Below are 27,749 nucleotides of genomic sequence, written 5' to 3'. Positions count from 1 at the left end.
GTTGTGGAGGGATAGGTCGGGTGGGGAAGAAGAGATTTGGAGGAAGGGGGGGGGGGTAAAGAGAGAGAGAGAGGGGTTGGGAGGGAGGGAGAATGAGTGAGCAGCGCATCTGTTTACATCTGCTTACAGCCCACATGGGTATGTGTGTGCATGTAGTGTGTCTCTACATGGTGTGAATGCATGTGTGCTTACTATATCTGAGTGAGTGTACACACGATGTACAAGTATATGTGCAATATGCTTTTATATGTGTCTGTGTATGGATCACATGTATGTATGTATGTATGTATGTATGTATGTCGGTATAGTTGTATTCTGCATGTAAATACAAAAACCTCTCACTCATGGAGCTAAGACCTTCTTTAGAAACTGCCAATTGTGCAGCTACAGCATTTTACCGTGTTCACAAAAGACTGTGACTGGTCCCTATCCTGAGCAAGATAAATCCAATCCATACCATACCATCCTACCTCTCTAAGATCCATTTCAATATTGTCCACCCACCTACGCCTTGGTCTACCCAGCGGTCTCTTGCCATCTGGCTTTCCCACTAAAATCCTACAAGCATTCCTTTTCTCCCCATTCGTGCTACATGCCCTTTCCCCCCTCATCCTCCTTGACATGATCATTCTAATTATACTCTGGCACTGAAATTTCCTAACAAAATTTTTATATGGTACTTTGGGAATTCATCAAATACAAGTTCCAGTGCTTTGTAGAACCTGTCCTTGATATCATCAATCTTATCTCACCAGTGACCTGTTAGTATTATGTATGACTGTAAATATATAACACATTTTATATAGTTTCGTGCAATAATGTATGCCTTTATTAACAGAAATTTAACCACTTTCGCAAAGTTAATTTCATTAATACTGCATTGTCAGACATTTTGTATCACACTTTTAAACACTTACCATATAAATTGAAGACTCTTTCACAGTATCAGACTCAGGAAGAGATGGGAGACGAAAAATCACCTTTAAGAGAATAATAAAAAAAATGTAAATATAAATTCCAAATATTGGTGCATAGAATAAACAATTTTAAATATGGGAAACCAATTGTGCATGATGACCCTGGATGATACAAAATAACAAATGAATTAAAGGGTGGTAAAACAGTCTACAAGATCAACCCTAAATCTTATTATTTTAACCTAAAGTGTTGGCTCTATTATTTCGTCTCCAATTCATATTTCTTCTAACCACTAAAACTCAAGTAATTCCGTAATTCTATATGCGAATAGCAATGGTTGCACAGAACAAATATCAATACAAAAATTAGTTCTTCTGCTTGTTCCAGAATGTCTGGCACTTCAATATGCAAAATAACTGGAGGTCAAAGACAAAATAATCTGAAAGTCAACTGCCTTCCTCACTCAATTTCCCTCAACATATATGATTAATTTCCCCCCATTTACTGTATTCACAGTGATTTCATGATTATGGTATCCTCGGATGTAACACTTTGTATTCTTGCAAGTATGTACCAAAGTTTCAGAGGAATCTATCATCTTCATCTTCAGGGTAGAAACATTGGTATCTATCTACCAAACCAAACAAATTGACTCAAGTGGCAAAGCTATCTGACTTGCATTCAGGAGATGCCCAGCTTGAATCTGAGCTGGTATCCTGAATATCCTGGACAGGGACGTTCATGATTTTCCTTAGTCCCGCCTAGCAAATGCTGGAAAGAAACCTCAAATTCAGCCATGAGTGCTTCTGTCCACATCCTTCCCAATTCATTATTCACTAATCATCCCATCATTCAACCATATTTAGTATGAGATAGATATTTTCATTAAACAAACCATAAATAGATAAATACCATCTACCACCATCATAAGAACCTCAAATCTTAGTCTGCTACAGCAACATTAATGACCAATACAGTGGACTGGTGAATCGAATTATTGACCACTTCCAGATTGCAACTACAAATAATTATTACACTACTGCTGATTTCCACACTAAGTCCTCTCAATCTACTTTCACCAGTCTTTACTTGGTAACAGCTACCAACAATCGCCATTCCTCTGCCGTGTCTTCACTAGACGTTTTCTTGTAACGAATCTTAGCTTCCACTGTTCGCTGGTTAACACTCCACAGCTGAACCCTGAACTGACTCAACTACTGAACTGAACTGCCAGCTATAAAACTACTCTTAAAACCACTTTCCACCAACTCCAAGAAAACACAGCCTGTGTTGTTTTCAAAGCCTGTTTACTGCGCTGTTGCCTAACAACAGGGGTAATATTGTTCCACGCATTTCCTTCTGCAGGAATGTGTGTAGCAACCCCTTACCTAGTAATGGACATGGCGCAGACCACAAACAAAACACTTCTTGAAATACCTTTGTTACTGTTGCATGCGCGTATTCTGGGCATTGCCACAATGCCAGTCATTGTTATCAATGAAGTAACCGTCTGGGCACCCAAAACCGGTAGAAGTAATTGGTCGCTGTAACCCCAGCCACTGTCGAAAACTCATGGTTAGGTATGGCCATTTGATGAAGTAGTCTATGGAAACCAAGGTATCGATTTCCTTCCTTGCGATGCCAATGGCAAACCTCTTGGTTGGTGCACCAACATCAGACTGGTGCACAAGGCCTCAGATCCAGGTTTAGGGCTTACTGCGCAAGTGTCGCACTGATGGCAGCAGCTCTTAATTTTTTCCTCGCATTTAGTCAGTAATGTCGCTATATAACATTGTTCAGGGCTCCATTGACACACGGATATGCTAAAGATCCTCCATGGATTTCTTGCATCCTTTCTTCACCTTGCTCTGGACTACTCGTGTTGTCCTGTGTCGCCTGTCAACCAACGTCCATAGCGCTCCACCAGAACATTCCTCACCACCTTGACGGTCCACTCAGCCTGTAGAGGGGCTGCTGTCAGCAATATCCTACTCGGGACAGTCTTCAAACTATATTTCCCATAAAATAGTTGACAAGAAGCTGCTCCATCCACAGGGAGGTATGGTTCTGCCATCCGCAGTGGCAGCACCGTCCAGCTCCCTGACCATTGTTAAGTTTTCTCGTAGGTGACTTATAGATCTGAGCACAATCTACTAGAGAGAGCATCTATGTTGGCATCTTTCCACCTTTGAAGTTATTTGAATCCAAAACTGTACTACTGGAGATGCTGGATCCAGCCGATGGTCTACTCTTCCAAGATTTCTTAAGCTATTGGTTGCACAGTAGTTGCTGTCAGCTTTGGATAAGATCCTGCTGTAGTAGGCTACTACATGCTCCTGGCCATCCTTGATGTGTGACAGCACACATTCAATCCCAACAGTCCTAGCATCAATGACAACAATGAAACCTCTCACCCGGACACAGGTATCCTACAAGGACTCTCCTATGGATCAGAAGGTGAATATTTTTTTCTTGAAACCAATAGAAAGCACGTTTATTTTCAGTATGCCGTGTCAGCGGCAAGTACACAGGCCATAGAAGCTTCTGAATCTGTGGCTGCCGTTCCACAGGGATCTCTCCCATACAGCCTTCTGGTTCTCTGGGTCCGTAGCCACTCCTTTAGGCAATGAAATACGTCCCACATACTGCATATTCTATTGGAATAGCTGGCAATTCTTGGGCTCAGCTTGAAGTGAGTAGTTCAGAATGTAAGGAACACCTCTTGTAGATATCAAACTTCTTCTGGAACATCCAACCGACAATGATCCCACCAGCCAGTTATAGTAGGAAAGATTAAAGAGTATCACACAACAGGACAGATACAAGCAGCCGTTAAAATATTGTCACAACGTTGCTGAAGTTCAGGGACATAAATGTGACTGGCCACTACTCCTGTCCAGTAGAGGATGCTGTCTCTTTCTTCTCACTGGGTTGCAGGGCAACATGCCAATAGTAGTTCTTGAAATCTTTGTTGAGAAGCACCTGACCTAGATGAGAGTATCCAAAACGTCGTCAGTCCATGTCAGCGAAAAGTAGTCATTATTCATAACCTTGATCAGCAGTCGGTTGTCTATAGAGAACCCAAATTCTCAATTCTTCCTCCTATAAAGTGTGACAGGTAAAGATGAAAGACTGTTTGATTTCTCTATTACCCCCTGTCTTTTCATATTTTTCATATATTCCAACAAGAATACCAAATCTGGTGGTACAGCCCAACCTGGGTCAGACGGAAAACATCTAAGCTGCCATCCTAGGAATGCCCCTCCAGCGTTATCATTCAGATCAACAATATGTCACAATATGTATAGAATATAACATAATCCCAGTGCAAATGTGATAGTGGTACACCTCAACAGACTCAACTGACATATGTAAACTTCACTAACGACGTTGGTACATTATCAAAATGGCCACAGCCAACCGAGCAGGAAAGGAGGTAATTGATGCAGTGTTCGAGAGCTGTTCGCGCACTGCGGAAAGGGCGTGCTTCGACTCTTGCCGCAAATAATCTGCCTGTATTGCATACACATGTATACAAGATGCTGGAAATGCTATAAAATTCATTCTGAGCGCACAGAACACCTTGTACCTTACCAAATGCGACGAAGGCGTTTTCTTGCATATGTTTTAAACCATCGCTTGTAATAATCCTACCCTCAAGAATGGAGGAGTATTGTCAAGCTGAGTGCAGGACGGTGATCTCAGTCACTTAGCCAGCTTTCATGATACTTATTTCATCTCCTAATACTTTTCTGGCAGGCCACCAGCACTCAACTCCTTTAACTACTCTCATATTGCATGTCATGACGTATGCATTTTAGATCCCATTTCTGACACCAGTTGTAACGTTTAGATACTTACCATCTTCAATTCAGTTTGTCTTTATCCTTTACAATTTCATCACATGCTCCCTAATCTACCTGCTTGTCTTCATTACGTCGCACTCAGCTGAAATCTGGGCATTTTCTACTTCATATCTGGTGCTCCAAAACACATCTCCACGCCACTTCTGAACTCAGATGCTTTGCTGTGGAATTCCTGTATCAACTTTTCACCTGCAGTCATTTTCCAGTTTTTCAGTCAACCTCAGCCTTTAGCAGTCTTTGGAAACACACAGAAGGGGTCAAAGCCCAGATGTTTCTACCAAAAGAGAGGTGCATTCTGGCCATATGATGGGGACACACTCATTTCCAAATACATTGAACCCTTCTCAAGGTTTCTCCTTCCGAGCACTTCCTACATATGGCGCAATTCTGTCAAGGTGCACTATCATCATCTTCGCCCTGAGATGATGCTCAAGTGATGCCTTTATTGTACTGTGAAAAAGTAGTCAGTGTTACAAATTATGATTGCACTGAACGGTTTTGGCTACTAAAGAAATTTCTCATTCTACTTTTAGTTTCTACAAAATTCTTCTGTCAAACTAATCTGGAACTGAAAAATAATTCTTGCAAACTCCAAATATTTATGTATACAGAACTCCGCCTGAGAGTTAAATACTTCAGAACAAGAAGTGAACGCTACTCCTTGCATGGTTATAGATATTCTGCTTTGGTAAAAGTTGTAGCAAGTACTAACATTTCACCAACAGATGCCAAATACTCTTTCCCTAAGACTAAATAATACGGAGGAAATTAAAAGAATGAAAACTTTTAATAACATAGGTATGATATCTGGAAAATACACTAAACAGCAATTCTGCTTGCATAATTTGCATTAATATATCTAAAGGATTAAGAAGCAGAAGGCTGAACTATGTACAGTGTCTTGTGAAGGATTCCATGGAAGGTTCATTGTAGAATATCAACAAACCAACAGTGAGGATTTGTATATAAAAATGCAAATTTAAAAAATCCTTTCTTTTTATCTTCACTATTCTCCCATGTACATATCTCAATTAAAATACTTTAATACTCTCACAGGGATATAATAAACTTACAACATGAAGAGTACCATTTTTTGGGATATGAGGCCATTTAGTCCTGTAAAAGTTCACCATTTCATAAAATGTATTACTTCCATCTTCAGGGTTGAAGAAGCAAGAAGCAGGCGGGTACATTCCTATGAAATGTCAAAGAACTTCTACTGAACTAGAGCCACATCATAGAAGACAGTACCCTCCATCATCACTGCCATAAGGAACTCAAATATAAAAACTTACAACATGTTCCTCTTCAGTACTGGAGCTCTCTTCTGGAATTGTTTCAGGGAAAATTGTTTCCTTAGGTGAAGACAACCAATTATTCTGAAAAGGGGTAACTTCTTTTAAATATCTTTCAACACTGCTGCATTTCAGTATAATATCTAGATCAGCATATCTGTACCCTTTCACTTAACACAAAAATGGAAGTTTTAATAGTGTTAAGCCTTTTCAACCTTGTTTGAAAATGTATGAAATATATCTTACATAACACCTACTGAGAATTTCAACATTCCTGGGGGGAGGTACATTTAATTTCAGTTCAGACTCTATGACCTACAAATTAACTGTTATGAAGGCGCATTACTCTCACACAAGTATGGTTTGCCTCTTATTTGTTCTAAGTGCATGACTGTGACACTGCCCCTAAAAACCAGAATACTGGAATCAGAGAAGCATCAGTGAGCAACAATAGTTACACAACGGCTTGTTAGAAAGCATTTCTGTGGAAATAAACATGCAATCAACAGTCGGTTCACAATGAAGCTATACAGCGAAAGACAGCAATACCCACCACTCCCCCTACTGGGCTGACTCATAACTTCTAACTAACTAATTCCAATCCAATCCAGTAAATTGCTGCTGGTCATTTTGCCAGCATAGTCATTCTTGGTTTCAAACACTGTCAGGACTCGGAACCAAGAATCACTGTGATGGCAAGAGTCAGCAGCAATTTAGCAGGCAGGTAGGGAGTTGTGAAGAGAGTTGCACAACTCCCAGGATCGTCTAGACAATAAAATATGGTCATGAGACATGCAGGACTAGGAACAAAGAATTACTCTGCTGGAGACAGGCAGCATCAGTTTACCTGGACTGACTAATGTGGTGTGGAGAGAGAAAGAGAGAGGGGTGGGGGGGAGAGAGTGAGAGAGTGAGAGAGTGAGTGAGTGAGTGAGTGAGTGAGTGAGTGAGTGAGTGAGAGTTAGCAGTGTCACTCACCAGCAGAGTGGGTGATAAGTACTAGCCAGACACCTTGTCGAAGAGGAGATACCATTTCAAAACACACAGAAATTTCAAAACAACAAAAATATGGTCATGGGTTCTGACACGGCCCGAAACCAAGAACGACTATTCTGGCAAGGGCCAGCAGCAATTTACTGGATTGGAGTGGATGGGACAGCAACTCCCAGAGTTATGAGAGAGTAAAATATGATCATGCATCCCACAGGACTTGTAACCAAGAATTAGTGTTGGCAAAGACCAGCAGCAATTAACCAAACTACCAGAGCAAGAAGCGCAAACTATTGGAGAAGCTGATTTTAAGAGCAATCAAAAGTAAAGGAGTAAAGGAACTTGCTAAATGGAAGTCAATTTGGCTTTCAAGCACATCGCAGTATGGCATTTCAATGCTGACAGATCAAATCACTCTTAATTTCAAAAATAGTATGTTGAGAGCTGCAGTATTCTTGGATATCCAGAAAGCCCTTGACACAAAATGGCACTCTGGATTACTGCATAAACTGCCAGAAACAGAATATTCATTAAGTTAATTGCTTTCCTCACTACTAGAAGATTTAAAGAATCGGTAGGAGACGAATTTTCTACACCAAGAGGAATAGTAACAGGTGTGCCTCAAGGTTCCGTCCTTGCCACACTACTGTACAGTTTGTATACAAATGACACCCCGAATCACCTAAAACTCTTCTTATTCTGTTGCGGACAATATGTGTATATATGTGTCAGATAAGTGTGAACATCCTGTTCTCCGAAAATTGGAATGCAGCCTCACTATAGTGAAGTCATGGCATGAGAGATGAAACATAAGGCACAATGACGGTAGAATTCGGGCGACCTATTTCTCTAGAACACTTAGAGCCCCTAAGGAAGTACTACAACTAAACAAATAGAACATCCCACTTGTAAATAATGTAAATTATACTGGCCTCAAGGTTCCGTCCTTGCCACACTACTTTACAGTTTGTATACAAATGACGCCCCAAATCACCTAAAACTCTTCTTATTCTGTTGCGGACAATATGTGTATATATGCGTCAGATAAGTGTGAACATCCTGTTCTCCGAAAATTGGAATGCAGCCTCACTATAGTGAAGTCACGGCATGAGAGATGAAACATAAGGCACAATGAAGGTAGAATTCGGGTGACCTATTTCTCTAGAACACTTAGAGCCCCTAAGGAAGTACTACAACTAAACAAATAGAACATCCCACTTGTAAATAATGTAAATTATACTGGCGCCGAAGTATGCCATCATCTGAGATGTGTCCCCGCATAAGCCTACCTTGACAGAGGTCATCTGAATATCTCATATAAATATTGTCACGCAATGGAGGGACTACAGATGGGGTTTGGATTGGTAACTGGTTTTATTGAACACTTACAGATCATAACTGCAAGTAACTATAGCACTATCACTAATTCACACAAACAACATTTCACTATAGCATGTACTAAGTCTTCTTAGTCTTGGTCTCTACTGTCATCACTAGTCGTTGCCTGGTAACAGTTTGCAATGCCATAAATCCTTCAACTTCCATGTTCACGTCCTTACTGGCCAGTGACTGTCTCACAACTAACCAAAGTCAAGATCTGTCCTGCTTATAACACCTCGGTACGGACCACTCAGAAAACTTCTTCCAACAGCTCTAATACTGCTGCACCATGCAGCATTTGCACAGACAGCGTAGAGAACACCGCTTCCTTGTTAGTCCATTGGTGCATGTTAAAAATATCTTGCAGCCATTACCAAGCAAAGGCCGTTGTTTACTGAGTTATTACTTAGAAATGGGTCTTCATGCTACAGTATTATTTATTTTGGTAAAGTGATAAAATGTGAATGGTGTCCATAAAATATGAATGCCCTTACATGGATGCTGTGAGAGTGCAGAATTATAGTGCAACAAATTTGGTGCCTACTCAGAAAAACCAACCCCTCCTCTCATTAAAGAGGAGGCCCCATTTCGAAACATACATGTGGTCTTGGAATGACCAAAAAATCGTCATGCATCCCAACCAGGCCCGAAACCAAGAATGACTGTGCTGGTGAGCGTGAGCATCAATTTACCGCTATGCTATGATATCCCAGTACGAGAGAGATACAGAGAGTTTTTTAACTTTGTTGGCCAGTTCACAGCTCTTTCATGGAGACCGTTGTGTAGCTTGCTGCGAAGCGCGTAAGAATCTTGCCGATGTATCAGCGTGCCCGATAGCCAATAACATTAGGGATGAAGGGAAGTAATTAACCTGTGCAGCGCTTAGCGGCATTTTGTTTCACAGCGAGCACTGAGGTTCATACATGGGAGATTATTAATGATTTGTAAGCAGTAGGCAGCAGTTATCAGCCGCATTAACCATTTGTTCTCGGTTACAACTAGTGAGCTGGGCAGTACATCATGGTGTATTTCGGTATGACGGTGATGTGAAATACGGATCTGCTAGAAAGGGTCAGCAAATATTTTGACGTAGATTTTGTGATGAAAGAGTTCCCAGTAGACAAGCAATTCACAATTTGGTGAATATACTTATAACACCGAGACTCTTAATAGACAAGAAACAAAAATGTAAGCGCCGACTGCTTACTGAGGAGAAGTTGGATGACATGGGGGACATACTTGTACATATACCTAGAAAATCACTGGAACGTCTTGCTTAAGAGACTGGAGTATCAACGTCTGGTGCAATAACAGCAACATAATTTCCAAAGCTTAGCCACTACAGAACAACGGTAACAAAAGCATGCCTTTCATCCGCACGATCCAACTAACAGTGTTCATTTTTGCAGTTGGTTTCTACAGTGTGTCCTCAAAGGTTAGATTGAAGTCACATTCCAATCAGTGAATGTTGGTGTATGTTGTGAAGTTCCAGAAGGATCTCATAACTACTGCTTACTGCTGACAAATCATAAACAAACCACAGTGCTCACCGTGAAACATAATGCCACCAAGCTGTCTACAAGTTAATTACTTCCCTTCATTCCTAAAGTTATCAGCCACGAAGCATGCTGATTCATCGGCAAAACTCTTATGCCCCTTGCAGCAAGCAAAACACAAAGTTAAAAAAAAAAACTCTCCGTAGTTGCATGACTACCAGAACTATTCAAAAAACACATATCATGATGAGCCCTGTGCAGCTCAGAACCGAGAATGACTCTGTTAGCGAGGGCCAACAACAATTTACCAAGCCTGACCCAGACAGGAGCTGGCAAACATCAATGGAGGCTGTAATGAAGCAATCGGTATGTGAACATGTAGTAAACTAGAAAGATATGGGAAGACATGCTGTAGTTATTTATTGATTCTAAAGAAGAATAAAAGTGTTGCTATTATCTGTAGTTAATAGTAACAAGTGTTCATTAAATTAAATGATCAATCCGAACCTATGTCTGGTCACTAATTTCTGACAGTATTAACCAGTACATGGTATTTAATGATACCTTCAGCTGGTTTCATCCAAACTGCCATGGTAAATCTATTTCCTTTAAATTTATTTAAATATGATCCTCTCATCTATTTCTCAGTTTCTCAAGCAGTATTTACAATGAAGTATTTCCAGCACTTTTTGACAAACAGTACGATCAGTTGGTTAGTACTCCTGCTTCATGCTTAGCAGGTCCCAGTTTAAAACACTGGCCATGCGTCCACATATCCTCAGTCAGTGAGATTTTCGGGGTTTCATTCAGTCTTTATACATAAATGCTGGAACAGATCATAAATATTTCACTCACAGCAATTGGAAAAATCCTACACAATTATCCTATCCATCAATGCTACTTAACCTACACACCTAAAAAGGGGTTCTTAAATAACTCAAAGAGTCTGAGTTAACATACTTTTCAAACAAGGCTTGGTTTAATAGAGTTGACATGTGAATACACAACACAACTGATAATGGAGAACAATAAATCAACATTTTATGCACAAAGTTCCAGTCCATGATGTGAGAAGTGTGTGTGGTAGAATGTCATTGTAAGGATGAATATTGGCCCGGTGTTTTATGCAAAAATAAAATATCTGATGGATATATAATGTGAATACTGCGACCATTTTTCAGGCAGCTAAGAGATAAAGAAAATATAATTTGGCAGTCCTTTAGACTCAGCAGCTATGCATACTGTTATACATTCCACACAAAGCTTGAATACTGTCTGCTGAAAGGATTACAATCTGAGATTATCTTGTAGATGATTTTATTCCACATAATTTGATCTTGTGATAATATTAAAAGATAAGCCTATTAAACCAATCCACACATAGAAGAAGAACAATGAGGTAACATTCAGCTTCGAGTATTCCATGCATGCAAAGAAAATCTACAGCTGTCATTCAGAATCTGTTCAGAGGTTAGGGGGAATGTATTTCAGCCAATGGGGAATATTGTTATCTCCTGCCGCACATGTAACTAAACTTCACTAAACTTCACATTGCTGTAGCCTTAGTATGACGACTTGGTAAGAAAACTTACAAACAAAACAATTGCACACGGCATATAACTGCGCCCCTTGCACAACGCCAAAACACNATATTGTTATCTCCTGCCGCACATGTAACTAAACTTCACTCTAATACATTGCTGTAGCCTTAGTATGACGACTTGGTAAGAAAACTTACAAACAAAACAATTGCACACGGCATATAACTGTGCCCCTTGCACAACGCCAAAACACCATTCACATTTTATAAAGTTTTACAAGACTTCAGTGCTAAAGACAATATAAAATTTCTGTAGGCAAGACACCAATTTCGTTTTGTGCCTTTCTGCTTGAATAAAATATCCCTGTACCAAACTGTCAAGCATACTATTCTGTGATCATCCTAGTTCATGCACGAGATCAATGCAAAGATCATCCGTATGTCTCTGAAAGTGTTTCTCATTGCTCTGGAAAGAGAATTCTAAATTATTTTTCTACAGTGAAAATGTTCAATTAAACATCTGATTTGCTGGAATTTCAGTACATTATGTCTCAACATGTTCCAGGGCATATAAGGATAAATTATCATTTACAACAAAACAGTGCACTATAGCAGTAGTTCCTAAGTTAACAATGAAAGCCACCTAAAACTTTATGACGAAATCTGCTGGCCATTAAAATCAATGCTACTAGAGAACATAGGCCATCCTGCTGTTGAAGGAAAAAAATGGATTCAATCTTATATTCACATAATGTTTAGTTTCTAACCTCTTCATCTCCTGGTCGACACTCCACACGTATAACTCCTGCCTGTTCAGAAAACGATACACTGGCTGACTGGCTTGGTGGACTCTCGGTGCCCAAGAAACCTTCCTCAGTTGAACCTTTTCCTATTGTATAAATAAGAACCTGGTTAAAAAGGCAGTAAAATTCTAAATTCATAATTTTCATAATGTTTCAGCAACAATTCTAATAACTGTACAGACCTACTGTAATTACACATGTAAGTTTTGATACTTACGACCAAGGAAAACATCACCAAACTGTGGCTGAGGGCATTTCAACATCTTGCCCCAAAGAGCTCGCGGCTTAGGTTTTACATGAGCAGTGAAACATGCAGTGTCTGGATGCTGATAATCCCATAATGCTTGCCAAATCTTCAATCCATTTTCTAGACAGTAGTTCTGGAAATCTGATTCTTTCAGATGGTGGCAGATTGGTGCAAAAAGATATACAAAGAGCTGTTGAAGAACACAAATGTTGCTTCAGCTTCAGTAAAATGTTTTTCGCTTATATTTATTTATATATCATATTTATTAAGCTTTACAGAGCATGACGATAATTTAAAAATTTGAAGCAAATTAAAACTTAAAAATAATGCAGCACTACAATAAATTTATAGTGCAGTGAATGGGAACGACTGTGAATCAGCATAAAGTTAAATAAACAACTAAAATTTGCGATCCTCATGACACCTAGTGGCCACTGTTGGCTTCCAACTGATTCATTACTCAATAATTATAGATACAGTAGAACTTGGTTATAACGTCACCAAAGGGACCTGAAAATAGTGTCGTAATAAACGAATGTCGTTGTAACCGAAATGGGCACTTCCACAGTAGCCTCATGTTAGTCACGTAAAAATCTACCAAAAACCGAGTTAAAATGTTGCATTTTTTAGTGAAATACGTAGTTAAGTACAGACTAACATAACATTAATGTGGAATTGCCCAAATGTGTAATATCAAAGACATATTACAGCGCTTTTCACTGACAATACACACCGCACTAATTCTGTATATTAAAGGTAGGCCTGCTCACCAAATTACAGTAGATTACATCAATTGTTGTGCCTTACTGTACCTAGATACGAGTACAGTAATCAGTTATCTTCATCTGTTTCCTGTTACTTGCCCAGTACACACTTTCTAAATTACGTTCAATGTCCATAATTTTTGTCACAATTTCACTGCTGCCTCCCCTGGATTCATAAAACAAGTTCACAACCCTAATGGCTTCACCCTTGTTTTCGCATAAAAACCACGCTCCTCTTGCAGCCCGCGGTCGTATTCTTCCAGGACAGTCACGTCAGCAAGTAGAGAAAGTGAGGGTGGGCAGACACATCGAACTTTCCGACAANTAGCGTTAAATGGTTGGATTAATTGTGAATGATGAATTGAAAAAGAATGTGGATGAAAATAACAATGACCTAAGATAAAGTGATATCTTAGTATTTGACCACAAGGACTGAAGAAAAGAATGAAAATTTTCAGACAGGATGGTCAATCTTTTGTTCAAGATTTTAGCCCACAACCACCTAAATATGAAGCTTGGGTACTATCCCCTTGTCTAAGTCCTTCAGTTTTATAGGTATAAATATTAATTAAAGTATAAATGAACAATCCTGTCAAAAGCCGTTCCCATCCAACTTTATTCACAGAATTTCTACTTGGTTTTGTTTCAAGTCCACTGCGCTGAAAATACCCACATTCATTCATCTTTCATCAAGCTTGGTCCAACTTGGCTAATGGGAAAAGAGGAGTGCTTATCAGTGGCAGTACAGTAACTCTCTAAACACTGGAGTAGCATGAACCCGAATTAGTTCACTTATTTTCTGCAGTAACTGTGTAGCCATATATATGTAGAACTGACTGGTATTGCTTCTGCATTTTTTTGTGACACTAAGAAACCTTTATTGATGGTCATCTATCTCATCTGTAGTGGGGAAGAGAGTCTACTACTGTAGTCTATAGGAGCACTGTCCATTCAGGCCTGTGAATTTCTAGCACCACACATGGATTTATTACTTATCTTCATGTTTTACTGTGAGAGATTCTTTACTTTGATTTCTAAGATAAGTCCCATGTTCAGTAGAAATTTCTCTTTCATTCTGAATATGATTTATCACAATTCAATATACTTTACACGCACTGTAACATGTAATATGCGAAAAGCCAAACATTCATGCTTTGTTTATTTCTTTTATGTGTTAATATTTCACGATTCTCTTTGAAAATCACTGCTCTTCAGAGAAAAATTTGTGCTGAATCGAATGAAAATAAGTTATTTTTTTCAATAATTTACAGATAAAATCAAGAACTTGAAGCTGCTATTTCAGATCTTTCTTTCTTTCTTTCTTTCATTTGTTATTTTGTTTATCTACAACAACTATTTTAAGTTTTAAGTACAATTTATAACTGATTTCCTGTAATCATTTACCTCAAAAATTTTTAAATTATAGCCTTGCACTGTGTACCTAACGGTGAAAAAACAAACATACTGCAGAGCTAAATGTGATGCTTTGGTATACCGCTGCTTACCAATAAAAATAATTGCCACACATAATAACATTTTGTAGAAAGAAAAATATCATGCAACCATACTCTTGGTTTACCATTAGTTCAGAGCTGTTGTTAGAATACAGCTCTCTGAAATGCCACTTGGGTTTTCCCTTGAGTTACGCTTGCTATAACTGAGATCTCGTTTATACCTGCTTCATAGATTTACTGTATTTGTGGTTTCCTGTACCATGCATGTACTTCCTGGTAAATCCCTAAGCAGCAGATATGTATACTTAGTTACCCTAAGGAAAACTGGTGATGTGAGTGAGTGAATTTGTATAAAAGCACTGCCTTGCAACCTGAAGCAAAAACATAAAATAATTATGACTTTATTTTCACCTTCCACACATAAAATTTAAAAAAAAAAAGTAAGGAAGTGAGTGAAGAGTTAACCAGTGAGACGGTGTCAGAGAATCGTTTTTTTTTTTTCCTAAAGAGTGCCCTTGCTCAAGAGCCAGAGATGATTGATGGTACCTGGTCTAATTGCTGGACTCTCGATCAAAAGATTACTTTTGTGGTAAGTACAGTTGGCTAAATTATCGACATAAGAGACTTGGCTGCATTAGGTTTAGGAATTTCGGACTCTTGGAGTGGAGAAAAAGATGGGAATGGTGTTCTCTGAGGAATGGACAAATAATGAAGTCACTTATTTTGGTGATAGTAGACAGAAACACCTCTTGACTTTAAGGAAAAGTAAGAGTATTGAGGAAACAGCTGGACACAACGCTGATACATAACTGATTTCAGAAGCTGAGAAAAAGCCCCTTTAAAACTGTATTTAAAGAGTTTCACTCACTCATGGAGCTGAGCCCTCCTTGAGAAGCTGCCAATTGTGCATCTACCGAAGAACTTCCCAGCATCTTTTGGAACCTGAAGGTTCATTACCGTGTTCACAAGAGCCCTCCACTTGTCCCTATCCTGAGCCAGATCAATCCAATCCATGCAATCCCATCCTATCTAAGATCCATTTTAATATTGTCCCCCCATCTATGTCTTGGTCTTCCTAGTGGTTTCTTTCCTTCTGGCTTTCCCACCAATATCCTATATGCATTCCTCTTCACCCCCATTTGTGTTACGTACCCTCCCTGTCCATCTTATCTTCCTTGACTTGATCATTCTAATTATACTTGAAGAATAGTAAAAGTTATGAAGCTCCTCATTATGCAATTTTCTTCAACCTCCTGCCATTTCATCTCTCTTCGGTCCAAATATTCTCCTCAACACCCTGTTCTCAAACATCCTCAGTCTATGTTCCTCCCTTAAAGTCAGATACCAGGTTTCAGACCAAAACAGAACCACAGGCAAAATTATAGTTTTATATATTTAATGTTTATGTTTTTAGACAGCAGATGAGAACACAAAAGGTTCTGAACTGAATGGTAGCAAGAATTACCCAAGTTAAATCTCCTCTTAATATCCTCCTGAATCAATTTCTGATTAGTTATAGTTGTTCCCAAATATCTGAAATGTGCCACATTTTCAAAACATCTATTTTTATGTTATGATTTTGCCCTGCATTTGGGTGATGAGATAGCAACATATACCTAGTTTTCTTTGTGTTTACTTCTAGACCAACCTCCTTACTAGTATCAATTAAAGGTTCTGTGTTTCTCTTTATGGTATCCATTTTATCACCCAGTAGATTCACATCATCAGCATAGACCAACAGCTGATATGTCACATTTAATTTCACTCCCACCTGATTTTCTTGAACCTTCCTACTGGCATATTTTAAAGCAAAGTTGAAAAGCAGTGGCAATAAAGCATCTCCTTGTTTTAGAACATTGTGGATAAGAAAATTATCAGACAAATATTTACCTGTATAGACTTTAAAATACATTTTGTTTAAACACATTTTCATCAGTCTAACTAGCTTCATGGGTACCCCAAAATCCATGAGAATATTGTACAATATGAGTACTTCCCACCTAACTGAATCACAGTCTACAAATAGCTGATGTACTGTTTCATTGTACTCCCATTTTTTCTTCAGTATCTGATGACTGCAAGATCAGATCAGTAGTTGATCTGTTACATTGAAACCCAGAGTGGTGATCCCCAATAATTTCATCTATGTATGGACTCAACCTGGAGAGAAGAATATTGGATACAATTTTGTACGAGGGTTGTAACTTGAATAGTGGCAACTATTTATTTACAACGGACACAAAACAGATGCATGTTTCGAAATTTTACTGTCCTTCACTGTAGTCACCAGCATTGTGTACAACCCATTGACAGTGATGTGGAAGTAGTAGGATACCTTTAGCAGTGCCTGTTGTGTTGATAGTTCAAATGGAGCGGTCTACTGCCTGAAGAATCTCTGGAACAGTTCTGAAGCAAATGCCATGAAGTGGTTCCTTCACCTTAGGAATCAAGTCGAAGTCACAAGGGCTTAAGTCCGGGGAGTATGGTGGATGGTACAGCACTTCCCAGCCCCATTGATTGAACAAATCAGCCATAGCTTGCACTGCATGCAGCTGAGCACTGTCCTGCAAAATGATCGGTGGGTTCTGCAGAAAGTGTCGTCGCTTCTTTCTCAAAGCTGGTCGCAGGTTGTGTTCCAAAAATGAACAGTAATACTGCGCACTGACGGTCTGCTGTTGGAGAACAGTATGCGTTAAGATAATGCCATCAAAGTTGTACATGAGACTCACCATAACTTTCATACTGCTGGGGTCGTGACGAACTTTTGATTTTCTTGGTGACCCGTAATGATGCCATTCGTTCAATTGGCATTTCATTCGTGGCTCATATGATTTGGCCCATGTTTCATCCAGAGTAATGATATGGCATAAGAAAGCCTCTCCTTCGCGCTCATAGCACTCCAAGTGATTACAAGCAGCGTCGTATCATAGCCATTTCTGCATTTCTGTCAAACCATGCAGAACCCATCAGGATTCAATTTTTCTCATGCCCAGGCGTTCCTTCAGAATGTGAAGCACAGTCGTATGTGCTAATCCCGTCTCTCAGGCCAGCTCATGAATCATATGGCGTTGATCACTCTCCAGTAACGCAGAAAGAGCATACACACGTATTTCTTCTTCACTGACACTAGGACGACCTGGCCAACGCATGTCTGCCACATTTTGGCGTCTCTCAAAGGCTTTTACCCACCTTGCCACTATTCTGTAAGGCAATGCAGATTCCCCGCAAGGCTCTTGAAGACCTTGATGACACTGTTCTGCTGTACGGCCTCTGGCACATTCAATCTTTATCGAACTCTGTTGTTCCTGTTTCGAAAACATCGTAACAACACTACATTAGACCGCCAGCTAACACGAGGTTCTGTTCTTCTCGTCACTGTGCATGCACGTGATGTGGGAAGGGAGAGTCCATTTGCTCTGAGGTAAGGTAGGTATGTAACTATCGTGTGGTATAAGCGACATTATTTGGTTCCATTGCATGGCATCTCTACAGCAGTGTTGCCACTATTAAGGTTCCAACCCTTGTATGAAGATGATAGCAGTGATATCCCACAATAAGTACTACAGTCAGCTTTATCACCCTTCTTTTGAACTGTTACAATTATAGACTCTTCCCACGGATCAGGCAATTTTTCCTTATTCCAAATAGAATTAAAAACCTAGCTGGAGAACAATAATCTCCACTATTTTATCTTCTCCCCAAATTCTGACAAGCCTACAGAGGCAGCACTCCATCACTTTCCCACAGTCACGCCAGTGGAAAATACTTCCAATGCCATTGAGAATTTCAACGTCACTGACATGAGGCAAATGACGGACACTCAAAAAGCACCCAACAGACAAACGCACGTGGAACCCCTCCCTTTATTCACTTATGCCTTAACAAGAAACAAAATCTCAAGTGATATTCAAGCTGAATAGGCTTAAAAATATTACCTTTAAGGTAGAGTTATACCGGTCTCAGACTGGTCTTACCCAGTGCTACAACTAGACATGTATAGGCCAACTATAAGCAAATGCCCCAGATGTCTGTGTTGTGGTGATGCCCACCTACATAGGGAATGCCCTGAAAGATAACTACAGAATCTTTTCGAGGTACTGCAATTGCACCTTTGGTGGGTGGGTGTGTAGGTAGGTAGGTAGGTGGGTGGATGGGTAGGTAGGTGGGTGGGTGGGCAGGAGGGCACACAGGAGGGTGGACAGGCAGGGAGCAAAGCAGGCAGGCAGGTACGTAGGGAGGGAGGTAGGAGACTCAATCAGTCAGCTGTCAGACAGTTAGTGAAAATAATATTTCCACATTTGGCGCACTTACTGAAATGGCAGGAATGGAGAACAGGTAGTAGAATGGGGATGCATGGTAGATCCCTTTTTCATTGTCAGCATCAGCACACTCTTCTGCAGCATCTAGGATAATCCAATGTAATGTGTATAACAGTTTCGTTTCTGCTGCTCCAAGGTTTTGTAAGTTCGTGTCCTTCCTGGAAGGGATAACAAGCAAACATGAATATTTTCCTGTGGCGCTACAGCCCCAATTTGGGCCTAGGCCTACCTCCATGAAACTCTCCGTTTCACTTCAGTTTACTAGATCTTACATATACGGTAAGACTCCTTGGGCGAGTGATCAGCTCGTCACAAGGCCTCTTCCTGTAGACAAACACAGAAAAACGCACACAAATATCCATGCCCTGAGTGGGATTCGAACCCACGATCCCAGCTTCCGAGCAAGCGAAGACAGTGCATGCCTTAGACTGCTCGGCTACCGTGACCTGCGAAACATGAATATACAATTTATAAATAGGACCAGAATGTGCTATTCTCTTCACTCTCTGACTTTCTATGAGTTTTGGTGGGAGCTTACTCAATAAACGGCAGGTCAACAAATATGCAGGGTAAAATTTATTATACATGTAAGAGACATTGGCATATAAATCAGAATACAGAAGTTTGTGAATGATTTTCATGAACATCATGAGAGGACATGTTGTAAAGTATATGATTCATCTGTTCCTCACAAATATCACTTTCATGCTGCATACAAAACATAAACTTCATTAGAAATTATATTTACCTGTTATGTAGTAAACTTGCTGCACAGTGCATCACATGTGGAAAAGAAGCTTGTATGAATCTCCAACGAGGAATAGATCTTATAGCTTCAGTTAAACTTGGAGACAAACCAAACTGAATGTTCTGCACAAGAACTTTCTCAAATGACTGCAACAAATTATACCTCCAAGTAACAATTTATTTTAAATAAAGGAATTTATTTATGCACAACAGTCAGTTTTGCAGTTTCATTATTAATTTAATTTTTGCTGTTGACCAAGTAAATCATTGTTACAAAATTAACAGAAGATGATAATGTGGAGATACCATCCATGACTGGAATGTATGGTAACTGATATCAAATTACTTCACTTATTGTTAAGGGAGAGAAAAAGGACGTAACAAATGCTAATCACAAATGACTCAGAGAATAATTTAAAGAGAAGATACAATCCAAATATTCCAGGTTCATCACAATAAATTAAAACACATTCATATATTATATTTATGGATAACCTTATTTTTATATATGCAATCATTTGCAACAGGGCTGTCCAAATTCAAACTGACAGATCACATTGTACCTTAGTACTTACCCACAGGCCACTTATTTCTTCCATAATAGCAGTACAAGTATCTAACCTGCAATGATCTGATCTATAGACCTTAAACACCCAAAGAGGAACTGTATCAATAAAGTTCTACAATATTTATTAAAATTAAATATTGCCTGGCCAATGGTCCCCAAAATCCAGCCATCAAAGTTTTTCTAAGTTATAATAGTACTGCTTTGGTCATGGAGTGGTATTAATTCCATGCTTTTTTAACTTATTTGGAAGAAAGTGAAATTAACTGAAAAATTACACTGAATATTAAGCAGGCACTTTCTGTAAAGTTACTTCAACAAGATTTCTTGCCTTTTTTTGCAGAGAAGGAAAGTATTTATATATATATTTCAAATCGATAGATACTCTTGCAGGCTACATAAAACAACTGCCACCTTGGAGGACTTGAGTTTCTCACAGCAGTGATTATGTAGAATTCTATCTTTCAGGATATAATGCCATGTAATCCTCTGAAAGTCAACTAACGTTTTGGAGGAACATGTCGCCCCCATCTTCAATAACTCAAGCAAGAAACCAGTATGAAGCAGTTAACAGCTCCTTCACGCCGGTTTCTTGCTTCATTTATTCTCCGTCCTTGAAAATGGAGGTGACATGTTCCTCTGAAATGTTGGTTGAGTTTCAACAGACTACAGAGACAACTATTTTTCTTTTCCATTGCATTACATCCCAGAATTCTTCAGGTTCTAAGAGGTGGAAAGGTCTGGTTTCGAAGAATCTTCTCCAATAAAGGTCATTCTGATACCAAATTTTCATGCTCTTACCTCTAACAATTTCATTAAAACAAGAGTGTGAACATTTCTTTAGTCACTCCATCACCAAAGAAAGAATATTACTTTACCACTTAAGAGGTCAACTTTCTTACCTAGATTTTGATCTGGAGGGTGGAACTCCATGACTTGTTAAAGTGAGATTTGTGGTTTTCATGGCGGTGATTATGCAGAATGCCATCTTTTGGGACGTGGCACCATGTAGGTCTTGTGTAAACTGACGTTTCTACTTAATGTCGGTTTATACAAGACCTATATGGCACGCAGGTTAAAGTAATATCATAATATTGTGACATGATGGTTGAAAGCTTGAATAGCGGGCCCAGAATAGTCAATTACTAGGCAACGGTCAATATAGTTTCCACGGCAACTAAAACACGCTCTCGCTTCAGTAATGCCCGGGTCATCGCTAGGCAACAGCCAGCTTAACACATCATTCAAAACAAGAATTCTTGGAAACTGCATATCCAAAGGACTCCTAACAAATGCCTTGTATACACAAGGACCTATTCCTATTCAAGGCCGAGCCATAGCTCAAGCGGTTTGTCGCTGGCTTCCCACCGCGGCGGCCCGGGTTCGATCCGGGGTCTGGTCAAGTGGAATTTGTGGCGGTTTCCCCTGCCAATCTTAATTCCACCAATTGCTCCACAATCACCCTCACCTGTCATCTGGGGCTGGTACAATAGGCCAGAAGTGCCCGCAGTACAAGGGACTTAGTCCCACCCCACTAGCAAAAAAAAAATCCTATTCAAAAGTGAATTTCTAAGTACGAAGAGTAAACTTGCAATTCACGAATATCTGATTAGGTTAGTACTGACTTCAGCCTGTCCAAGCTGGGAGTATGCGGCAGTCGCTCACCTACTGAAATTGCAGCGCCTGCAGAACAGATTTGTCGGCGCTACCGCGAATTGTATTGGCTATCATTGTTCCTTACATGTTAGAATATACGAGTATAATTAAATTATGCAGGAAACAGGTTGAAGCAATTCCAAACCACGTAAATCTACTTCGTTCTGGACAAGAAGCCAAGAATTGAGAGTATAGGAGGCTTACTCTCGGCGGCAGTCAGGCCCACGATCGTTCAGCTCACTAACTACAGTCTCTGAGCAGTGAAATAAGTAATTCCATAACCTAATGCACAAGCCTGCATTGATAGGAAACCTCTGTATATCTTGTATAGGTGTTACTTAGAAACAGTGCAGTGACAAAGGGAGCACAGGGTCCACAGTGACCTGTACGCCTTGAAAGCGCGGACATACTCCTGCTGAGAGTACGGTACAACAAACATAGCGCCTACATAGAAAGGCCGACCCCTCCCTTGTGGAAGAGGACGCCCCATTTCGAAACAAGTACATGTCCAGGGGAGAACAAACATCTTGGGCGTGGATCTCGAGGAGGCTCGAACCAGGAATAACTATGCTGGTGAAGTCCAGCAGCAATTTAACCGACCGACTATGAGTTACTCTGACTAGGAAGCCAATGGAGAATTAACAGATGAATTTGGAGGTTGGCAGGAAGTCAGTCCTGCCTGGAAGGTAGGAGCTGAGTAAGCTACCGGCTAAAGACAGTGGTGGGAGTATGAGGTTGGCGCGAGATAGTCGCCACCTTATAAGGATGCGAGTCCCGAAGCAGAGGAATGTCCGCCGTTGGAAGCCGTTACCAAGTGACGCGACTATGCGGTAATGACCTGCGAAGTGTAGTGGCGTGCTATAAAAATGTCCGATAAATCCAGTAACCAATCCAAACACCGTCTATAGTCACTCCAACGCATAATATGCAATTCTAATCTGTCGTTTCCAAACTTTTAAATCTTACCACATTTTCGTAAGATTAATTAGGTATCTCTACATCATAATTTTCTCCTGCATTCTGGTGACAAGACGTGACGACATGGAGTTACTTAATTTTCTTTGCACTAACACCTAGCTCCACCATTCTCGACCTCGACACTAGATGGTGCTAAGTGCTTAGCTTCACGTTCCAGCCTCTTTGTCACGGAAGAAAGATCACACAATACCCACTGGATAGAACATTGGGTGGAGCTATACCTACTCTCCCATGTTTTCCTGGATAGTGCTTAATTAATTAAGCACAGGGACGTCACTCTTTTGCCTTTTTGCCTTTACATTAACCTCTAGGCCAGGGGCGAACAACCTGTAGCTGGCTGGCAACATGCCTACCGTGACAAATTTTGACATTGCACATGGAATCATTTGAAATAAGGAAATGTTTTTCAGCCTTTTCCTTGGCAACGTTGCGATAGAAGTCCGAAAAAAAAAAGTCCACCCGTTTCCTAGTGAACTAGGAAAGAAAACTGACACAACTTCTAGATTCCCAAGTGACCCTACGATGACTCCGTATGTTGGCATTAGTTCTTTGCTGGGATTAGAATAACTTCGTCAACGACTGCTGATGTGTAAAATAATGGGGATGTTTTCTAGTTAACGACCTGCATATGTGGAGCCATCGTCAGCGATTTATTTGTAATGTTTTCATTGTTGTCCTTAGAGAAGGTTTTAGTGTGCAAAAGAGGGCACCCAAGTTAAAAATTACGCAATGTGAAACACAACATATGGTGGAAACAATCCTTAGCTCACCTCTTCAGCTGAACGGCTGAATGGTTTGCAGTATAAATTCGACAGGCCCATGCTCTTAGTACGCTTCTAGGGGAATGTTTGTGTGGCTTTCTTGTGTTTTCTATGTTATATACGAATGGTTCAATATTCTTAGTGTTCTTGTGAAAGGAAGAGAAAATGACTTATCACAGCAGCGGCAATGATGATATACGCTGTCGCGTGTTTCCTAAGCAACGGGACAAGAAATTGTGTGGGTCTAGGCTTTGGACGAATATTTATTGGACAATCGCCCTTTACAATAACAAATAAAATTGTTCGCACTTATAACGCCTTCGGACGCTTCCGTTTCAATGTTATGCACTCTCGTACCGCTAATCCCGGTGAAGTGTCATCTGCTCAACTGTCCTTAGCTCTCGTCGACTGTCCGTAAATTCTTCTGGAGCGGCTCTACTCTCTGGGTTGCTCGCTCAACCATGACCCTGTTGCGGTTTCTCCCAGAAAAAAGAAAATTCTTCTGCCCTACCACTTTCGCACGGTGGGTCGTCCGTCTGCGGGCTACGGCCAATCACTTCCGGGATCCACACCTTTCCCGTGTCGTCTCCTTCGCTTTCTGGCGGCGTCCCGCAGCCAGATTTCGGTTCCTACGCCGCTTCCTCGGTCCCCCGACCGGCATTATTTCCGCGTCTTCCCTAGGGACCTGTCGTGCCATCTCAGGTTTCGTGTTCACTTAGGTCGACTCTTCTTCTTCCAGAAGTGCCTCCTTCGTTTCTTGGCAGGCTATCTTCTCTTCGTCTCTTTCGACTTCGATTTCTTCCCGTGCGGTATTTCTGTCCGCTTCCATTCTCTTGTCTCGCACTTGATGTGTACGTCTACATTCGGTGTATTGACAGATTATTAAAGGAATCTGCATGATTATTTAAAGAATTTCAACGCATGAATTTCATTGTCTTTCGCTAACAACTCGTTTCAAGAGAGGAATATATGTTGTGTCCAGCATCCGTTAGGACTTTTTTTTTTTTGCCCTGCAATGCCATCTGTTGGCGAGTTGTGGCGTTAAGATTCTTGAATTTTCAGCTGTGGCTGTCAATAATTTCAAAGCGCAAGCATTGCTGCATCATCCATTATGACCTTGAATGTAACAGTGCTGTTCTGACCGTTCTGACGCTCGTCGGAAAATGGCGATTGAACAGAGAGCCAACATCAAATTTTGTTTGAAGTTAGGCAAAACAGCCGGAGAAGCGTACGAAATGATGAAAAGTGTGTATGGTAGTGATTGTTTGAGTCGCTCGAATATTTTTCAATGGTATGCCTATTTCGTGACGGCAGGGAGGGCATTGAAGACGCTTCACATGTATCAAAGTCGAGACCAAGTCGCACTGAAGAAAATGTGAAAAAAGTTATCGAAATCCTTGCATCAGACAGATGTGTTCTGCAAGACTCATAGAGGAGCTTTTGGGAATACCAAAAAGTACTGTGCATCAAATTTTGACCGAGGATTTGGGCAAACGGAAGGTCTGTGCGAGGTTTGTACCTCACGCGCTGTCAGGCGATGAAAAACATGCCAGAGTGGAACACTGCAAAAACATGTTACGGTCGGTCCAAAGTGATACAAAATTTACAAAATCGATCGTTACTGGTGACGAGACATGGTGTTTTCAATATGAGCCTATCACAAAGCGGCAGAGTGTAGCGTGGTTGAGCCCAGAGACCCCGAAACGAAAGAAAGTGCGCACGCAAAAGAGTCGAGTAAAGACACTGCTAACCGTTTTCTTCGATTCCAGAGGAATCGTTCATAAGGAATTTCTGCTAGAAGGTCAAACAATGAATTCTCATTATTATCTCGCAGTCCTCAATCGTTTGTGGACGAGAATTCTTCGAATTAGACCTGAATATCGAGTGCAAGGTTCCTGGTCGCTCCTCCACGACAATGCCCACCCCACAAATCGAAGATCGTGGGAGATTTTTTTGGCCAGAAAAGGGATCACAGTCCTTGATCATCCTCTGTATTCGCCAGATTTGGCTCCAGCAGATTTTTGGTTGTTCCCAAAAGTTAAGTTGACGATGAAAGGAGACCGACACACATCCAGGACATCCAAAGGGAATGTACCGCAGTTTTAAATGCTATTCCACAAAAGGAGTATAGTGACTGTTTTCGAAAACTTTTCAATTGATTCCAGCTATGTATTGATTCAGAAGGAGACTATTTTGAATAAAACGCGTGAAATTTTGAAAATAATTCACATCTCGTATTTTTAATGAACACAGTCCTAATAGAACCTGGAAACACAGTGTACATGTATAAGCGAAAATTATGAACTTCTGTATTAAATGAACATGTAATTGAACTGGAACTTCATATTACTAATTTTCAAACCTGCCACTGAAACAAGAGTGAACGACATAAACTTCTGGAACTAAGTGCTTTGCACAGTGTCCTACTGTACAACGGGTGGCTTTAGAGGCGAATGAATGTTTTGGTCCTGCTTAAGTGAACCAGGGTTTTCATGAACGAAAGTGCTGATTCAGAATACAGGTCACTATTAATTGATACACATAAATTATTGCATGGAAGTGTCAGCTGCAAAATACATTCCTAAATGTAACAAAACATTACAAATGATCATACTGTATTCTTAAATCAAACAAAGAAAATTATAGGATTTATTAAATGGGTTTGGTATCTGTTAAATTATCGTTTTTCATGTTTCTTAAGACTATTCTATGGGTTCTTTGGGGACAATTGTTATGATAAAAACGAAATTAATATATGAATCAGCTTATATTATTCTGTTTTCTAAGGTTTCGCCTTACAACAATGTGCACAATAATGCCATGTATTAGTGACCAGACACTGGATTTGGACTGGTAATTGGATTTATTGAACACTTATAACTCATAAGTTCTTATAATTTATAATGCTCTCACTGATTTACGTAACCTACAGATCGCTGCAGCTACAGCACACACAAAAATACTCTACGTCTTTACTGACTGTTGCCTGACAACGGCTTCTAACAATGGAGATATTTCAGCTTCTCTGCTCACGTCCTTGCCTGCTGGCGACCATCTCACAACCAATGTAGGCGTGTCTTTGCCTTCCATTTGACAGCAACGGCCTACTCTTCCGGCTCCAGTATTCCGGCTTTCAGCTTTATGTCACAATATTTTAAAACTGTAATGACCTTTTTATTAATGGAGACATACAGTACAGCACTAATTAATTTTGTAATACTGTGCTAAAACAAATTCACTAACCTAGGTTGGGAATTGAAATTTCATAAATTTTCATATCAACAGTATACTTTCACTAGGCATGACATGAAGAATCAAAGATAATAGTATATATGTAATTGTACGTATACTTTTCACATTCTAAATTTTATTTGTTAAACTTCATGTCGTCGGTATGCAAACCAAATTATATCTAAGTTGCCCACACAAAAACTGCTGGGCAAATCTGCTCCAAAACCAGTCGCCTTACTAGCACCTCAAAGAATTCCTGTGTGTTTATGATATTTATGTTCTCACAATCATCAGTATACAACAATAACTGATAGTGCAACTAAGAAGCTAAGGACATCTGTAAAACACAATATGCAAGTCAGAGAACTTACCAAAGTAAGGTTTGCATACAGACAGTTCATTTTCCACTTTTGTGTACAAAAAGAGTTTCTATTGCAGTGATTTGTTACCGGGTTTAAAATCATGTACACATATGTTATGAGAATTGTAACATTTTTTCAATTATTATTTTGTACTTACCTTGCATGCCTCTTTGAGTTCCTTGGTTCATAAAAAAAACAAAGAAAGCAATAATTATTAGTAACTATTCACTATTTTCACTTGAATAATCATCTAAATCAGTTTTTAATATGTTGGTAATATCTTTATTTCAGTGATCACAACAATTGTACTCATTAGGGTATATTTTATAAAAATATTAATATTTAGTGTAGTTCTTAATTGGATATTATAATGCATT

At 39.9% G+C, this 27,749-nt stretch overlaps 1 protein-coding gene across 1 annotated transcript in view; it reads right to left on the bottom strand.

The window, feature by feature from the left end:
- The window catches only part of LOC111869153 (protein unc-80 homolog), a gene marked incomplete in the record, with an annotated part of 381,072 nt that overhangs the window by 300,910 nt on the left and 52,413 nt on the right, over positions 1-27,749 (bottom strand). Inside the window, 7 exon segments of the mRNA XM_033753297.1 lie at positions 918-980; positions 6,080-6,163; positions 12,253-12,374; positions 12,506-12,725; positions 19,065-19,230; positions 19,821-19,966; positions 27,530-27,550. Coding sequence (XP_033609188.1) covers positions 918-980; positions 6,080-6,163; positions 12,253-12,374; positions 12,506-12,725; positions 19,065-19,230; positions 19,821-19,966; positions 27,530-27,550 — 822 coding nt within the window.

This window comes from Cryptotermes secundus, unplaced genomic scaffold, assembly GCF_002891405.2.
Source record: "Cryptotermes secundus unplaced genomic scaffold, Csec_1.0 scaffold821, whole genome shotgun sequence".
NCBI lineage: Eukaryota > Metazoa > Arthropoda > Insecta > Blattodea > Kalotermitidae > Cryptotermes > Cryptotermes secundus.
This window is presented reverse-complemented; position numbering and strand designations above follow the sequence as displayed.